At 38.3% G+C, this 17880-nt stretch overlaps 1 protein-coding gene across 12 annotated transcripts in view; it reads left to right on the forward strand.

Moving 5' to 3' along the window:
• CNTRL (centriolin) overlaps positions 1-17880 on the forward strand; it is a 39026-nt gene that overhangs the window by 12751 nt on the left and 8395 nt on the right. For 9 of the 12 annotated variants that reach the window (XR_012631853.1, XR_012631854.1, XM_074891388.1 and 6 more), the window contains 25 exons: positions 512-665; positions 1340-1560; positions 2257-2433; positions 3418-3552; positions 4041-4186; positions 4647-4827; positions 5804-5983; positions 6284-6463; positions 7012-7128; positions 7553-7697; positions 8453-8592; positions 9085-9271; positions 9500-9810; positions 10135-10343; positions 10523-10715; positions 11098-11228; positions 11362-11502; positions 11622-11748; positions 12212-12376; positions 13107-13266; positions 14001-14116; positions 15156-15373; positions 15783-15940; positions 16204-16277; positions 16951-17139. Coding sequence is in view for 8 of the 12 variants with exons in the window: in XM_074891388.1 (XP_074747489.1) it covers positions 512-665; positions 1340-1560; positions 2257-2433; positions 3418-3552; positions 4041-4186; positions 4647-4827; positions 5804-5983; positions 6284-6463; positions 7012-7128; positions 7553-7697; positions 8453-8592; positions 9085-9271; positions 9500-9810; positions 10135-10343; positions 10523-10715; positions 11098-11228; positions 11362-11502; positions 11622-11748; positions 12212-12376; positions 13107-13266; positions 14001-14116; positions 15156-15373; positions 15783-15940; positions 16204-16277; positions 16951-17139 (4155 nt within the window). In the remaining 4 variants the exon portion in view is untranslated. Of the gene's footprint in view, positions 1-511; positions 666-1339; positions 1561-2256; positions 2434-3417; positions 3553-4040; positions 4187-4646; positions 4828-5803; positions 5984-6283; positions 6464-7011; positions 7129-7552; positions 7698-8452; positions 8593-9084; positions 9272-9499; positions 9811-10134; positions 10344-10522; positions 10716-11097; positions 11229-11361; positions 11503-11621; positions 11749-12211; positions 12377-13106; positions 13267-14000; positions 14117-15155; positions 15374-15782; positions 15941-16154; positions 16278-16314; positions 16462-16950; positions 17140-17880 lie in introns of those variants that run through there. The other 3 variants (XR_012631855.1, XR_012631856.1, XM_074891392.1) reach the window with 3 other exon arrangements.

The raw sequence follows: 17880 nt of genomic DNA on the forward strand, positions 1-17880 counted from the left end.
AAAAACCCAAAAAACTGTTTTAAGTAAATCTTAGCTACAAAGTTGGCCTGACTTGCTTGTTGTTCAGAGTATTTTCCTTCGGGTGGTGACCTGACATGTTCTAAAGCATCATCTGCTGTGAAGGCAATGCAGGATGACAGGATTAAAGCTTCTGGAGGAAATCATGTTTGTTCTTGACTGAAAGAGGAAATGGTATAATAAAAAGTAAAGGCAGGAAGATAGGTAGTAGCTATGAGTAATAATTTCTAAATGCAGGCCTTATTCATCATGCCTAGGCAAGGGGGAGACTAACGATGCTGTTAGTCACACAGATTGCTTGCCTATTTGGGATTCTTTGTGGGACAGTAAGGAGGGAAAATAACAAAAAAAACCCCAAGCACCACAACATATACTGCACTTGTGACTTCTGCTGCCAGTAGTAAGGCACTACAGAACTGAGCTAAAATATTGATTGGACTTTTAAAATCTGTACTGATGTTTTCCCACTACCTTTCCAACTGTTAATTTGCAGGTTCACATGAAAGCTCAAAAAGCAAGTAAAGAGCAGCAGTTTGATGTAATGAATAAACATTACAAACAGCTTGAGAGTCGCCTGGATGAAATGCTCTCTAGGATTGCTAAGGAAACTGAGGAAATCAAGGACTTGGAGCAACAGCTCACTGATGGTAGACTTTTCTTTTTTGTTTTACAGTATTGCTTGTATTTAGGATGACATGACAATTGGGGATTCAGTTTTGTTTATCTTTGCTTAAATTAAAAGACAGGAAACCTTTAGGAAAAGGTTGAAAAACTATTCTTAACCGATCTAAAAGGAGTCTTTAGGTAAATCTTTTTTTTTTAATTTTTTCTTTAGTATATTCACCGTACATGGGAAGGTCGTTTGCAGGATTTGTTGGTTTGTTTTTTTCTTTTTTCTCTTAAGGTGAGGGGGAGCTTTTGGAAACTGACTTAATAAAGTCAATGAACAAAATTTATGTATACATTTACTATATACCTCATCTATGTGAAAGTAAATATCCCACAAAAGAATATGAATGTAAAAACTGAAACAAAATTGATGTGTGAGGTGTAAAGGTAGCGAGTGTTATCTTCAGTGAGGTGCAGGAATGCACAAAGAAGTGTGATTTCTTTTTAACTCTTCCGGTGGTCAGGTGAATACATTAACATGGGAACTCCTGGCCTTTAAAAGAGGCTTTTTCTGGTTGAGTTCTAGATACTTGTTATTACTATATATTCCAATAGGTGAACATTTTAAAGATGATTAACAGAGGCAGTTTTGTTTGTTTTATAAATAAGTGTGGTTTCTTAAGTATCTCAAATTTGTTTTGCATTTCTGCAGGTCAAATAGCAACAAATGAAGCACTGAAAAGGGATTTAGAAAGTATTATCACTGGATTACAGGAATACCTGCAAAGTGTTAAGTGTCAGGCAAAACAGGCCAATGATGAATGTAAGGAGTTGAAGAAGGATAAAGAATCTTTGCTACAAAGATTGGCACATCTAGAGGAGGAAAGAAACAACCTGGAAATAGTTGCCATGGATGCAGAAAATATGAGAAAAGTAAGGCTTAATACTATTTTTCTTCCCAAATGCAGATACCTAAGAATAAACTTTAAAAAAAGTAAGCAAATGACCAAATTTGGAATAGCAGAGCACAGTGTCTTGGATAAAATAATTTTTTTGTATGGTAACTTGAATTAGACGTTCCCACGCACATTAAGAACGGAATTCGGGCTTTAAAACCAGTTGCAGGAGACATACAGTAAAGTTGTACTTTATGGAAGATGTCTCGGAAAAGCAGGCTTTACCTTTCAGACATTCCTAAAAATGGATTTGCAGTTGATATCACAGTGAATTGCATTAGTGAAAACTGTCTGGATACTAGCCGAGGAGGTGTGTATTATTAGCTGCATCTGTCCTATCAGCCAGTTATTTAGAGAGCTGTGTTAGTATCCTGATAAGTTTTATGTAAACCTTAATACCAGGGACAAATGTGTATCACTTTAAGCTACGTGTCTCTGACTTGAGTGTAGATTTTTTTGTACAGTCTGTCACAGTAGTGTCATTGACCTGATCTTTGTATGTAGTAGCGGCACCTAGCTTTAGGTTTTGATGTTTAGGGTTAGTGTCTATTTTGACCTGTCAGCTGTCACAGTGATGATGAGTTCCAGAGTGACAGAGGAAGAGAGGCAATGTATTCAGAAGAAATCCTGGCTCTCCTGTGTACATATTTCTAAAATGAATGTAAAATTTCAGGAAATTACAATGCTAGAAGGTGCACTCCAAGAGCAGCGAGAAATAAATGAATCGCTTAGAGATGCACAAGGGGACATCAGTGCCTATGAGGCTGAACTGGAAGCCCAGCTAAGAGACAGAGATACAGAAGCCAATCAGCAAAAAGAAGAATTGGAAAGACTGAAGCAACTTAGCCAAGTAAGAACAGAGCTCTCAGGCTGCCAAAGGGGTAATCTACCCCAGGACAAGGGGCAACCAGACTTTCCCCCATACCGCATTTCCAACATTGACTTGCAAATAGTTGTTGGTTTAGGTGTGCCCCCAAATGGAAGGTGGTATCAGTTTTCTAGGATTTATAATTCTGCATTTAAGCAAGGTGCAGATCATTTGGGGAGCCTGTAGGGAATATTCACCATATTTAAAGGGAAAATAATAATCTGCATCTTTTTGGAAAGAGATAACCATGCACACATCAAAGAAATAACACTGAAGCAGTCCTGTGAAAAGTAGCAGGTGAAAGACAAAGTTTGCTTTTGCTCTTTGTAATAAAAAATTGAGTTCTATAGCAATTTTTTTTTAATAGTAATATATTATAAAACTAGCTTTCTGCTGGGGAAGAACAATGTATGCTGTGATTTGTACAGTCCCATTTTATCTTACTGTTGGGAATCCTTATTTGGATTAGTGGATGATGATGATGTACAGTAACTACTATTTTGGTTCAGTTTCCACTCATCAGAAATCAACATGGTGGGGTTTTGTTGCAAGACTCATTCCAACTGCACGTGTCAGATTGCAGGCAGAAAGGAAAATGCAAAACAGTGAAGCATGGTGTTCTGTCCCTAACCGTTCCAAGTTTTAATGTTTCAGGAGAAACTTGAAAGCTCTCTGTAGAACACTGATAAAATGTAAATCTGTCACTTACCTGGTGGGTAGGACAGGCTCATGCAAGGTCTAGATTAGAAGTTACAGTACAAGTCATGATGATGATGGATTTAGGAAATTACACCTATTATGTATATAAGATGATGGGTTGGTTTGGGATGGTTGGGGTTGTTTTGTTGGTGGGTTTTTTTTTAGGAGGTGTATTGTTACTATTTTAAGAAATATAGCTGTTATGTAGTGGGTGACAGGTTGGGGTTGGGAGTGGGGATGTTATCTGAAGGTTTTCTGTGTTTGTAGATGGAACTGTCAGCCCTACAAGCTGAACTTGAAAAAGAAAGGCAAGCATTAGAGAATGCTCTGGCCAAAGCACAACTAGCAGAAGAGAAGGAACAACAAAATTATAAGCTCCTTTCTCAGTTCAAACAACTGCAGGTAAAGTATTTGTTGCCTTTAAAAAGTTACCTGATATGCAGTGTGGTTCCCCACTCCCCCAAGGGGAAAGTACTAAGAATTTTAAAGGATTGTGTGTGAATCTTGTTTTGAAGTTCAGTACTATTTATGACTTTTTCTGACTTTAATTTTCTTGTCCAGAGACCCCACACCACAGTCTCTTTTTTCCTGTCTTTTTTAGATACTTAGATTAACCTTTGAAACAATTTCAGAGCTGCTCAGTTGTATTGCAGAGGGATTGATAAACTGTTCTATGTATTGGTTCAAGCCATGTTGAAAAAAATGTTTGGACTCTTTATTTAAAAAACAGGAAAAGGAAAAAAACCTAAACCCCAACCCTCCAAAAACCCAACAGCAATAACAAAACCCCCAAAACAGAACTAGATATTAAAAATTCTAGCTTTTATCATTTGTGCATTTGTTTACTTACAGTTGTGTGGATAGGTGGTTTTTTTTTTTTTTTTTTTAAGGGAGACAATAATCTTCTGAAACAACAGCTTAAAGATCTTCAGAATCAGCTAAACCATGCTGTTGGTAACTTAATTCATCCTGAGGAAGTCTTAGCTCGTATAAGTGAACTCAAGCAAAAGCTTCAGACAGGAGTTGGAGAGATTAAGTGAGTACAATAAAAGTACAAATGGTGTTAGATTTGTGCATGTGAAAGTGGTAAGTACATGAGAGCAACAAGGTACATGTGCTGCATCCTGAGTGCAACTCGGGGCAGTTCAAACTTGAACTTCAGCACCCTGGGGTTGTTAAGAGAGCATCACCTGAGCTCAGTAATTATATCACTGAGGGAAATACACAGTCCTCTTGGGTTTCACTGCAAGGGACGGGGCAAACCTTTCTCCATCTTTGTCTCCAGCAGCAAAGAATGGTCATAAACAAAGACAGAGTGGTATAGAGGTCTGTCTGTGCAGTGTAATGTGGTAAGTGCTGCACCTGAATTCATTTACATTGGATCTCTGATCTCTTAAACTTGTACTATTGTATTAGGCTGCATCATTTCAGTATCTGATATCACAATTTAAAATCACTATTTTTCTGTCTTGGAACCTGGATTGTTTCTCTTTCAGATGTCAGAATTCAGCTGATGTTTTAGGGAAAAGCCTTGCAAATCTGCAGAAAGAATTTAATGACATCCTTGCTGATGCTCAGAGGGAAAAAGAGAAAGCATGGGCTAGACAGAGACAATTGCAGGAAGAAATGGTATCCCAGCAGGAAAAACTGGAAGAAGTACAGGAGAAATATAGACAGGCACGTATCCAAACAACAAAAGCAAGAGTAAGACAATTTCAGCTTAGAGTAAAAAAGGTAACTTGCAGCTGAAGGACCAAGTTTCACTACAGATGCAGTGTTGCTACCCTCCATCTTTCAGAAGAGTACAATTTCACTGAAGGTAGACTAATACGTTTGCTTGTCAGAAGCACACTGACAGCTCACATGGGAGCAGGATGCTGTCACTTGTGATTAGAATAGGAATACTAACCATTACTAGAGTTTTGATTTTCCTGTTGTGCACAAATGTGTGTCATGTAGTAATTTTCATTATAAAGAAACTGTATAAGCAGGTAAAAGCTTCTGAAGAGGAAAACCAAATAAGTGACCACTTCTGTGCTGTGCACCCTGTGAAATTCTTGTAGAAGTAGTGAAACACATCAGCCATTCTTGCTTTTTTTTGATAAGTGTGTAATTGTATATTTGACAGGACACGTGCTCCTTTGCAACCTTTTGTTGGCTTTTATTCTATAAAGCTTGCAAAAAATGTTGCTTGGAGGAGAAGGGTTTAATGTGCATTAAAACTTCCACAAGCAATCTCTAATTTTAGCTGTATGATGAGGAGAGATCCACTTTTGGTGTTCATGTAACAGTGGAGTCAGAATTGATTTATTATTATTTTTTTATTAATAGTCCTTATGATTTTTGCCTGATTATTTGGTGAATTAGAATTTTGGCTCAATGATATGGCTGAGAGGCAAAAAATAGTTGAATTATGGATAGAAAAACATAGCCAGTAACATCCTTGAAAGATCACTGTACATACTACTACCAAAATGGGCATGTTTGAAATGTAATAGTTAGAGTGACAAATCAGTTCTTTTTCCTTCTGCTACAAAGTATGGTGGTAACCACCTGTCACAAAGCTGTTTCTTTACATCATTAAAATAGGGGTGGCTTTTGGTTGAAAAAAAATACATTTCTGGCTACTCATTCTAACTTACTTCACTTATAGGTTAAAGCTGAAAACAGGCAGAATAAGAACAAGGTCCATCAGTTAGAGAATGAAATTCAACATTTACATGAAAAAATAAAGAGCATGGAAGAAATTCAGGGCCTTGCTGATCAACAGCTCCAAGAGGCAGATGAAGAGAAAGAGACTATTCTTGCTCAACTGGAAGATTTAGAGAAAAGGGTAGGAATAAGGACCAGTCTGTGCACTGTGTGTGCTCACGAAGGTTCAAAAACTTCTGAATTATTTTGCTTTCTAAGATAGATCAAATACAGGAAGGAACACTGAGGTTATATATTTAACATCTTTCTTTTCCTTAAATTTTATTGGTTGTCCTTGCTTTAGTGTTTTTTTTTTTCCCTGTTACTTCTATGCATACAATACAACATGGGATATTTGTGGGGTAAAAAGTCATACCAACAGAAAGCCTGTCTTCCATGCTGCTTTTTAAACTTATAAAACCTATTGTTTTCCTGGTTTCAGAAAAAAATAGAAGATGCCAGGGCACAAATGCAGTTTGTCAGTCTAGATAAAGAACTGAAGGAATTAAAGAGAGCAATCATCACTTCAGATAAACTGGCAGCTACAGAGCTCTCCATTGCTAAAAATCAGCTAAAGGCTCTTCATGGGACTGTTCAGAGAATTAATCAGGAGCGAGCTGAGGTAAATCAACACTGATAATTAGTTGCTTGTATATAAGTAGTGCTTTTGAATGCCATCGTAGTGGGAGCAGTTCTGGTGTTGTCTTCTAAATTCAGCTTCAGAGCTTTATTCTGAATTGTCCTGCTGCACAGGAGCTCTTGGTTTGGACAGTCTCATCCTGAAATATAGTAGATGAATGTCGGAGTAAATTTGGGTATGGACAGGCGTTCTTGCTGTGTGTTAGAAGGTGAGGGAGAGGCAAGTTAATCTCTTGTAAACTGGAAGTCAAATAAATAATACATTGTTATGTAAGGTAGGAAAGCAGAAGAAGGGACTATGGCAGTTTGTTCTGGGAACCATTTTTGGCTACGTACAAACATCTCTGTAGAAAAGCTGTAAAGTTAAAGGAGAAACATTATTTTCCATAAGCTTTGCCAATTTCTGGAATTCCAGAACAGACAAGTGCTGATGGTTCTTATTAGTCAGCTTTTCACAAAGCTGCGTGAGACATCTGCAAGCTTGTGAAGTATTCTTGCAAACTAAAGCTCGAACTAAAATGTCAATTTTAGGAGATTGAGGAAGCTGAAGAGTTCTGTGCTGAGGCAGCTCGTGCAGCCCGGGATCTTGCCAGAGCAGAAGCAGAAATAGAATTGTTACAACAACTCCTCAAAGAGAAGGAAGAACAAGTAGGTTGCAGTGATGTTTGTTCTTTATTATATCAAGAGGATAAAATACTTAGGTATATTTGTTCAGTGAGTTTCTGAAAATGCCATCTTTAGACGTGTGTGCCCTGCCCTTTTTCCTCAAGTTTTCCCAAGTCACAATGTTCTTCCCTCCCCTGACATCTGCCAGAGAACAATACAAAAACTTCCCTGGCTAGAGTAGCCCACTTTTAAGTAAAACTATCACTTAAGTGCCTTTACATGGCTTTGTCTGTAAGCCTCGGTCATATGAGAGGATGGAAGAACAATTCTGCCACGTCAGGGTGGTACGTGCATTTTGCTGAATGAGCATTTTTGTAGGGACGGATGGGCATGTTTGAAAAAGATTTGGTGCAATCTAATTTAAACTGAAGTGCTTCACTTTGTTTTAAACTTGTATTTTAAATAGTTTCAGCTTGAAATGGAGAAAGCTGGCGAGAAGACTGTTGGATCAAGCGCTCAGAAGTTTGAAATTGATAAATTAAATGAAGCTATGGAGCAACAAAAAGCAGAAATTGACCGTTTAAGATGGTTGTTGGATAACACTGGGACAGGTAATCTTTTTTCTCTCCGTTTCTTGCAGATAAGCATGGATGAGAAGACTTCACTTTCTCCATATTTCTCACTTGTTTGATCTGAGAAGCTGTTCAGAGCTCTGCAAGTTTATTCTAGGGGGATAAACTGTTCAGGATAGCTTCCTGTACAGGATACATTAAATCACTGTGCTTCAGTGGATCCTCTGTATCTATGGATATGAAGCAAACAGCAAGACACAGTGCAGTTTGTGAAGCAGATGGGTCTTTGCTTCTTCAAATATGGAGAATGGAGGAAATGGATGGTTAAAGACCAGCAGTGGCACCAGCCCTTTTAGGTTTCCAGCTTTGTCAGTTGGCATGCCATGTGACATCTGGAAATTTAGTGCAAGTTTTTCCTTAGTTTGAAAATCAGAATGACAGCCTGTAAATTTTCATTAGTTTGTATTAACAACACTTTTTGCAGCTACTTAGAAAACACTAATTGTGCTATGCCTTCAGTTTACACTGCTCTAGAACATTGTCAAATATCTATATATAAGGAAAAAAGTTTATCATTTACCTGTATGTGAACCTGAATTTCTACAATCTTAAAATTTAAACTTGCAAGGGCCAGTGTATGTCTACGCTGTATAAAAATGCTTAGTTTGTTTCCTTCAGCAATGCATTTTTTTAATATTTCAGATTAACAGGATAACAGTGAGGGGAAAGCTGAATGCAGTATTTGTGACTTAATCATTTGCCTTATATGCCTATAAAATGTGATTAATTTACAGGTAACAAAGATGAAATTGAGAACTTACAAGATGAAATTGCAGCCCTCAGAGATGTGCTTTCACACCAGAACGATTACATCACCAGTATAGCGGATCCATTGAAAAGAAGGGGATACTGGTGTTACATGCCATCATCACAGGTCAGAAATAAAAATCTTGTTATGTGGAAAGCCATTTGATACGGAAAGTCCACTATAAACTTGCTAGGTCTGGGAGAAACTTGAGAAAAAATACTGGCTGGCATGTAAGGGAAGTTCTGAAACAACACATTCACAAATATTCCCTGATAAAAGCCTATTACTGTGTAGTAATGGGAATCCAGTGTAAGTAAAATTTGGAGGCAACTATTCAAAATGCAGTACTGTAAGTTCATTTAGGTAAAGGTTAAAGGGGATATTACAGGCAAACATTTCTTGCAAAACAGCACTTGTCTGAGTTTCAGAGAAATATTGTTTAAAATACATTTAGTGCTCTCTTTTAAAGCAGCATGATGCTTGGAAGTGAGAGAAAGCAGAGTGTGTATAGGCTGTTCTTGAAAAGTCAGTACTTTAGAATGTCTAAAACAAATAATTTATTATATATGATTTGTTATTTCTAGATGAACATATTTCTAGATTTTTTTTTTTCTTTAGGGTTCAACTCCTGCTTCCCGCAGCACAAAAGATTCTGGAGTCTGTTTACTGTGTTCTGGCACATCCCCACCCAGGAGAGGGTGTGGTCAGGACAGGCAGTGCAGGAAGGAAGACTTGCCCCATCAAGGAGGATGTTGGGTTTATTCACCAGTCAGAAATAGGTTGTGGAAAACAAATTCTGGTAAAGGTAAGTCAGTCTCATGGTCTCAGAATGTTTAGGAGCATAGTAAAGATGGGCTTGCTTAGAATTCATAGTGAAATTTTTTGATGTGCATGAGTGAATTATAAATGTTAATTACTGCTGAACTCATTCAGTTTAAGCAGCATTTATCACATTTTTGTACATTACATAGAATTTAAAATGTGCATTTGAAGAATGTCTTACTGATTAAAATAACTTTTTTTTTTGGTAAAGGTAGAAGAACAAAAGAAGATAGTGAAGGAAATGAAGCAACTCGTGTTCCCAAAGACCCTCCCTTTGTACCACCCCCTGGTACAGTTATTTACACAGTCCTTCCAGACGGTGCCCCTGTACCTCAGGGAACTGTGGTTTATGGCCCTCCTCCTGCAGCAGTGGGTGGAGGTTCAGTTGCACCTGGATCTGTTATCTACGGTCCCCCTCCTGTGGGAGCCCAGGTCATTTGTGGCCCTCTTCCTCCAAACTTCACTGTCCCTCTCATTCCTGTTGGAGTGCTTCACTGCAACGTGCCTGAACATCATGATTTGGTAAGATACAGAGCTGTAAGCTGCAGGTTTAACCATGGGCAACTGACTTAAGAATGGATTAGGAATTAACACATGCTTTCTCAAAACAAAAAAAGCAAAAAAAAAAAAGCCCCCATTTTCACAGATTAGATTAGTCCAGGTTGTTTTTTTTAAAGAAAACAAAACCTGCTAGGAAGGTTCTGGATCTGAGCGAGCTTGCTGATAACAGTGCTCTACCTTCAGTGCTAGTAGTCTGGTCTCTGCTATCTGTAGCTGCTCTTGTGTCTCCGGAGGACTGAAATAGAAAATAGGTCTTAATTTTGTTGTTGTGTTTCCTGTATGTAGGAGAGTGAAATCTCAAGGCTAGAAGACACTGTGTATTATTTAAAGTCTCGGAAATACAAAGATAAATGGTCAGAGGCAGCTGAGCATAAATGGAAAAAAGAGGTGGAAAAATTGCATCAAAATGTTGAAGAACTTCTGCATGAAAGAGAAGAGTTGGAAGATCAGATAGCAGAGCTACGACGAGCAGCTCAAAAACATAACAAACGCAGGTAGGAATATTGCACTAGAATGCATTTAAAATAAGCATGGGGAAATACCTAAACTGTTTTCCAATAAAAGTCAATTTTGAGTCCTTTACAATTAATGTAAATGGACTAGAACTTCCAAGAGGGTTTGGGCCTCTGGCATTTTGTACTTTAATTCCGTGTCTTTCTTCCTGACCTTTTAGGGACTTTATTGAAGGGTATACTGACAACCTTATTGCAGAATTGCAGTTAGAAAAGTCTCTCAAACATCATGAAGATATTGCAGATGAAATTGAATGTATAGAGAAGACTCTTCTGAAACGACGAGCAGAGCTTAGAGAGGCAGACAGGCTACTTTCAGAAGCTGAAGTGGAACTTGAGAGCACACAGGGGAAAGTAAGTAAAGCCATAACTCTGAGTGCAGAAGGATTTGTGTGTTGTGTTAAGATTATTATTTTTTTTTTTTTAAGCAGAGGATTTTTGTTTGCCTAAGCAGTTTTATTTTTCACTTGGATAACCTGATGCTTCTTGAAATGCTTCTATATGAAAATCAAGTCATGGGATAACCTGTGCTAAAAGAATGTTTTGGTCCTTGCCAAAGAGGAGGAAGCTTTTCTGCTCTGGACAAGAGAGGAGAAAAGCTTCTACTTTGTGGTATAGAGAGGGAGAAAGCTCAGGTGGAATATTTAAGCCAGGAGGAGATCATCTTTAGACAGCTAACCTGCAGGTTATGGATATGGAAATGTATTGTCTCAATAATCTTCAATTTTTGCTCTAGACTAAAGACACTATTCAAAAGTACAATCATGCCAAACAGCATTTGACCCGTACTGAAACCGAGGCAAAGGAGCTAGAGCGAAGGGTTCAGGAAATGGCCATTAAACTTGTGAAAGCAGATCAGCAATTAAGGTACCCTGTTCTTGTGAATTTGTATCAATGGGGATGAGGAGAACAACAAGATTCTTTAAAATATCAAGAGTGTGCTTTTGGAGAGGGAGAGCTGTTAAAATGTTAATATGAAAAGGCATAAATGCTTCTTTAGGTTATTACAGGCAGATACAAGGGGTTTAGAACAGCACAAGAGGGAACAAGAAGGTGTTTTGAAAGAAATTAACAAAATGGTGGCTGCAAGAGAGTCTGAGTTCCAGTCGTTAAACCAGAAGATAGAAATGCTAACTGAAAGGTAAGTATTTTTATTTTATCTAATACAGTTTATGGTAAACTAAAGATGTCCTACTCCAGTAAGTTACTGCCTCGGGTACTTGTGTTTCTTCTGAGTCATGTTTTTATCCTCACTGTCAGTCTTCAGAAGCTTCAAGGAGATGTTCAAGTTGCAGAAGGTAATGAAGAACATCACCTCCAAATCCTTAGAGAAGCAGAAAGCCTTCTTCAAGGCAAGAAAACTGAACTGGAAAGATTGAAGGATCAGGTAAGGCTTATCTTATTAACTCTGGACTATGAATATTGTTATATTTGGTGTCACTGGAAGCGGAGAAGACTCTTAAGTTCTGAACTGCATTGTCTGAAGAATTTAATTTTTAGGTTTATTTTAATGTTGGTAATTTGAATTGTCCTTGTTTTGTCTCATAATGAATATGATCCCAGTCTCACTGATGCTTCTGCAGAGACAATCCTTATTGCATTTCAGAATAAGAAACTTAACTCTCTGAGGCACAGGACTGCACTGTCCAGATCAGAACTTAGTCTTCAGTATTGGCTTTATTACCCAGGTTTAGCAATAGAAGCTCGGTGCTCTGAGAGGATCCTTGCACATTACACAATTCAAATAAATCTCTGGCAGGGAACAGTGTACTTGCACTTGTTCTTGTGCATGTGTGTAGCTACAAAAATAAAAGTCTTCAGATGCTTCTTCTGTTAATTCTATGTTGTAGATCACTGCTCAGCAACAAGAGTTCTCGTTTCTAGAGCAACAGTTAAGCCAAAGAAAGGAAGAGCTCCGTGTCCTTCAAGACTGTATTTCTCAAAAGAAAGGTGACCTCAAAGAAGCTCTTCGAGATGGAGAGACCGAAGCAAATGAAAAACTACGCCAAATAAGAGTAACTTTTTGAAATGAGTTTTCAATTCATTGTATGGTTTGAAAAACAGGAAAAGAATAGAACTATCAAAAACATCCCGTAAAGTTTCCACAAAATCAATTTTGCTTTCTACAACCTCCCAAAACTCACTGACGAATAGAGCAAGTTTACGGTTTTGTGTGACTAAGAGCTTGGTCCAGATGCACAAATAAGAAGTAGAACTCCCTAGTTGCAGTAATACTTAAGAATTGATCCCTTGAACTAAATTGTATTAAATAGGCGTCTCTGACTTGTTGTTGCTGAGACAAGCAGCTGCTGAAGCAAATCAGTCTGATCAGTGTGTGTAAAACACAAAAAGCTGGTGTAAGTCAGCTGTCTGTCTCCATCCCTGTTTACTGAGACAGGATTCTGTACTTTCTGAAATAAAAACAAAGTATCAAGGTTAATTATATTTTGTGGGGTTCTTTGGTGGGGTTGTCTTGTCTTACTTCCTGTTTTAAGGCTTGTAGATTAACATCTTTGCAAGATTACTACTCTGAATTGTCAACAAGCAAGACTTCAAACTAAATATTATATATTTGTGTTTGTTTACACCATTAACTGTAACTATAAACTCTGGAATTAAATTGACCAGAATACTGCTGACAGACTTCTTTTAATTTTATAAATATTTAGAACTTCTATTCAAAGGAAGACTTTATTTAAAATGGCAAATAATGGCATTCCTTGTAACACTGATACATTTCCACAGGAAATAAAACTACTTCTGGAAGAGCTTAATGTTGAGAAGAAAGAACTGGATGTCCAGATTAATGAGAAAAGAGCACAGCTTTCGTTCATAAAGAAGGATATTGGAAAAGAGGAAGAAAATCTTCAAGGAGTACTTGGGCAAATTACCAGGCATAAGATAGGTGTGTCCTTGGCTTTACTAGATTGTATTTTGTGCAGATTGGAAAGAAATACACTCTGAGCTCCGAGTTGTACATCACTACAGTCTTCTGTTCCTCACTCCTTTTAAAATACTGTGAATGACTGTAGAGAAAGACTTCCCTGTCGTTCTCGTAGTTTACACAGAGCTGACAGGTACCCAGTGCTTAAGTTGAGGCAACGTTTCGTGCTGCTTCACGTTTGGGACAGGAGTTTTTCATGCCAGAGAGAAATGTGAACAAATCCACTGTCAGGACTGATCAGTAAGTTCACTACTGTGAGCTCTGTGTGGTTGGGAGACATCAGCCAATTGTGCTGCATTCACAGAAGAATAGTTAAACACTGGGGCGTGTGAGGAAATGGAGGAATCTCCTTTTAAGCAGTTCCATCCTGTCAGGTCGTGGGAAGTATAAGCAGTGGCAGTTTGCAACTGTTGTACTTCTTCTGTAATATTTTCTTTCATTGTTTATCAGTCAGATACTCTGTCCCAGAACAACTCCCTAGGGAGTAGGAAGAGCAGGAGACCTAGGGGCCTGCAACTTGCTGGTAGAACAGCATCAGGTGTAACACCTGATGTGTCTGACACAGCAATTGTGAAGAGTTTTTACAGGGATGATACCAATATAGCATCTCTTAATTTTTCCTTGGTGTCTTTTTTTTGCAACTAGAATGCATTTGATGTGCTTGTAATAACCTTTTATTTCTTTCATCTTACTAGAACTGAAACATGTTCTGGAAATGCTGGAGCTTGAAAATGATGAACTTCAAGGTTTGAAGCTACAACATGACCAAAAGGTCAATGAGTTAGAGAAGATTCAGGTTGCAATTCTAGAAGTAAGTATTTCTTCTGTAGCTAATACAGTAACTGCATATCCTGTGGTTCTGTTAAACTCTGGGTAACAGAGTGCCTACGCTTTTAAATCAATCAGTTTCTAGTCTGATTTCAGCTTATCAAGAAAAGTCTTAAGTCTGCCTTTTAGGCTTAAGAGCTTTTCGGGCCCTTTCAAATAATGGGACTGTTTTGGTGCATATGAGGGGGAGAGAGGGCAAAAAGACAGAAAGCTTTTCTGTGGCTGTAGAACCATGAATACTGTTTTCCTAGCATTAGCTTCCAGGGTCTTTTTATCTGGATTCTATCTGTGTCCTCACTTGCAAAGAGTAAGGGTGGAAGACAGTTTACTAACTCAGCTGGCCGATCTTCTCTATCATTAAAAAAGTATTTTAGCTCAGCTAGTCTCTTATCTTTTTGATGAATAAAGATATTCAATTTTGCTACCAGTGGGCAGAGAGATCAGCAGCATCCCTCCGGCAGTCTCCCTAGGTCAGTCTGGGATAGCTCTCCTTTACTCAGTTGTGGAAAACCTGACATGCATTTGCTAAGAGAGCATTTAGAAGCAGGTATCACCTGCTGCTTAGTTTTAAAAAACTTTCCCTCTTTTCTCTGTACTCTTTCTGTGAAGGATGGAAAAGAAGGGCCTAGCTGATGTGCTTTGGTATGTTCCTATTATCACATCACCTGAGCATCTTGCAGCCCTTGAAGGGGTCATTCTCTCAAAACCCCTGTCATGAACAGATGTACTACTCCTATGGGTGGGGGGAAAATGGTGGTTAAACTATGATGGAACAAAGAATTACACCTCTGTCTTCCAGTTCTCATGCTCATATTCATCATAACCTTCATCTAAGTACACTCAAATTAATCTGGCACTTCAAGCAGTTATCCCTGTTTATATTGCAGTAGTTAGAGGGTGCTCTAGCCTGCATGTGATCTCTGTAAATGAGAGGTTTTTAAACTGCTGCTGCTAAAGATGTTAATAACTTGTTCTACTTCTTGACCATCTAAATGTGTTGTTCACAATGCCTTCTTTTGTAGGAGAAGTTAAAATTGGAGAATATTCAGAGATTATTTCAGTGTCAGCAAGGGGAAGTAGATTGGCAGGAACAACTACTTGAGAAAGACCGTCAGGAAAACGAACATCTGGTTTCTCAAATGCGCACTCTGCAAAATAATATTGAGTCTTTGAATAAAGAAAAGGAAAAGCTTGAGGACGACTGTCAGAGTTTGGAAAAGAAGTTGTCACAAACCAGAAGGTGGGAGGGAATGTTTTTTTTTTCTGCAAAGATCAGAAGTGACGGGAAGTGACTTGAATGTCTGTTTATCATAATTAAAAATATAGCTGTAACTTTGAGGTGCCCAATTACACAGAATATGCCATTTCTTATATCCTGTGGAGGTTTTATTTTAAGCATGTCCACAGCAGACTTACAGAAAATACTCAGCAGTGAAGCTGATGAATGCAACAGCATTTGTATCACGGCAACGCTATGAGAAATGTTATGAAAAGCAAAATGTTCAAGTCTTGGAACAGGACAGCTGTCTTGCTCTTGTCACTGCTAGGTAGCATCCCCTTGAGCTGAGAGAACTTTTACTGAAATGCAGCTGTTTCTTAGTCCTCACCAAGTACTTCCAACAAACTGAGAATATATTCACACTTTACAGAGACTTAACTGCTACTGAAGATAGCAGCAGAACTGCATTGTCCAATGTAGAGAAAATGGAATTGGATGTTAAAAACCTGCAGCAGGAGGTAGATCTATTGAACAAACAAAAAAATTCACTGAATGGAGACATTATTGTTGTACAGAAGGATCTTCAAGGTAAAGATCAATTTTTTGGTTTTAAACTGTAATATATTTTAAGAGAAATTGTGTTAAAAGTACACTGTAACTGTACTGTATGAAATTAAATGTCCACCATGTTCAAATATCTACAGGCAGAAAGTATTTAACATGTTGAAAAGATGGAAATTTTAGAAGCTGTTTCTCTATTGTTCATTCTTCTTTTATGAAAAGAAGTAATTTATTTGTATAGGTATTTCAAATTGCTGACTGAAAATCTCAGTTGCCAAATATTTTTCTAGAAAAAAAGGAAGAACTGGAAACACTGAAAGGAGAATTAAATGACTCCAGGCAACAGCTGCAACTGCTAGAACAGGTTAGTGTTGGTGAAATACTTGTTTATTTTCACATAGGGAGTAGATTGTTGGACAGAAACGAGGAGTGTCACTTCTCACAACAGCTGACAGTCCATCCCCTGTTCCTCATCTGAGCACAGAGCTCATGAACCTCGGCCAGTTTCCTGCCTTGTTCTGGCTGAGTTCGGGGTGCTTGGCACTACGGTAGGTACCGCACCAACTGGGATTGCTGTGTCCGGGGCAGCTGGGATGACTCTCCTAGTCAGGTTGTTATTGGCAAATTGAAGTGTGTGGCTGCTTTTGGCTTTGTTTTTGGGTTGTTCAGTTTGGGGGGGGGGGGTTTGGTTTTTTTTTTTCTGTGGATTTGTTTGGTTTAGAATTTATCTTCTTTCTAGAAAACAATCCAGACACAGAGGCAAAGTCTTCTGGTTTATTGGTTTTTTTAAGGAAGAAGATACTTTTTTTTAAAAAAAAATTTCTTCCTTAAAAAAAAAAAAAAAGAAACATCATCTAGCTTTTTATCTGCTGGTTCCTATTGTGTTAATTCACTTGGTGGCTGGTTTAAATGGAAGGTAATCTTTGGTGTGATTAGGGGGGGATCAGTTCTGTTCTTTGAAATGCAAGCCTTTTAACCAGAGAGCTGTCACTCTTACCAGCTAGTTATGTCACCTGGTTTTATATTTTATATTGCAGGATTTAAAAAATAATACAAGGCATCAGGAGGAGCTACTTAGAGAGCAGGCAACCCTGAAAGAAGATATCCTAGAGTATTTAAGGAAACGTAAGGATTGCCAGGAGAGACAGAAAAAGAGGGAGAACCAATTGCAGCAGCTCCAGAAAGAGATTGAAGAGAAAGAAACAGAACTGGCCAAGCAAGAAGCGGTAATGAGCCTTCCTACTTGCCTCGCTTTCTCCTGACCTCTGAAAATAATGCAGGCCAGAATGTTTTGGGTGCATGTTTACAAATAATATTTGAGGTACCATAATGCCTCATTTTTAGAGGAATAAGAGTAAATAAAAAGCTTCAACATTGAGTTATGTTTTAGTGAAAAGTAGTGCATCACAACAAAGGACTTGAGCCTTCTTGGCAGGGTCATCTTACATCAAACTGGTGATAAAACTGCTGCAAACTGGGTGCTGAGCACTGAGTGCAGGAAGGGCTTAGTGCAGTGCAGGGCACTGTGGTGCTGTGTCTGGGCTGTTGTAGCTGGTGAGGAGATGGGCTGGTACAGATTATTCTCTGTAATTCTGTTTTGTCAGCTGCCAGGATAGATACAGCAGCTGGATGTAGTTCAGAGAAATTCTTCCCATGCTCTTGAACACTCTTGGGATGTGAGCAAACTATGTAGAGTACCTGAAGTGATACAGTGGATTTCAAGTGAAACTAATCAAAACTTAACTCCAGCTGCATTCCATAATTCCAAAACTAAACAAAAAATTCCAGGGTGCTTTTATCTTGAAGTTCCCTTTTGATTTTGAGTAGATCACTGTTGGGAGGTAGATTTTGTTCTTCTCTTCTACAGTATATCTGTGCAAAGCCCATCAGCCCTTCATGAAAATTAGGGCTTAATCATATATTCCTATAGTAAAATTAACTTTGGCTGAGCAGTTTCAACAAAGTGT

This window comes from Strix uralensis, chromosome 21, assembly GCF_047716275.1.
Source record: "Strix uralensis isolate ZFMK-TIS-50842 chromosome 21, bStrUra1, whole genome shotgun sequence".
NCBI lineage: Eukaryota > Metazoa > Chordata > Aves > Strigiformes > Strigidae > Strix > Strix uralensis.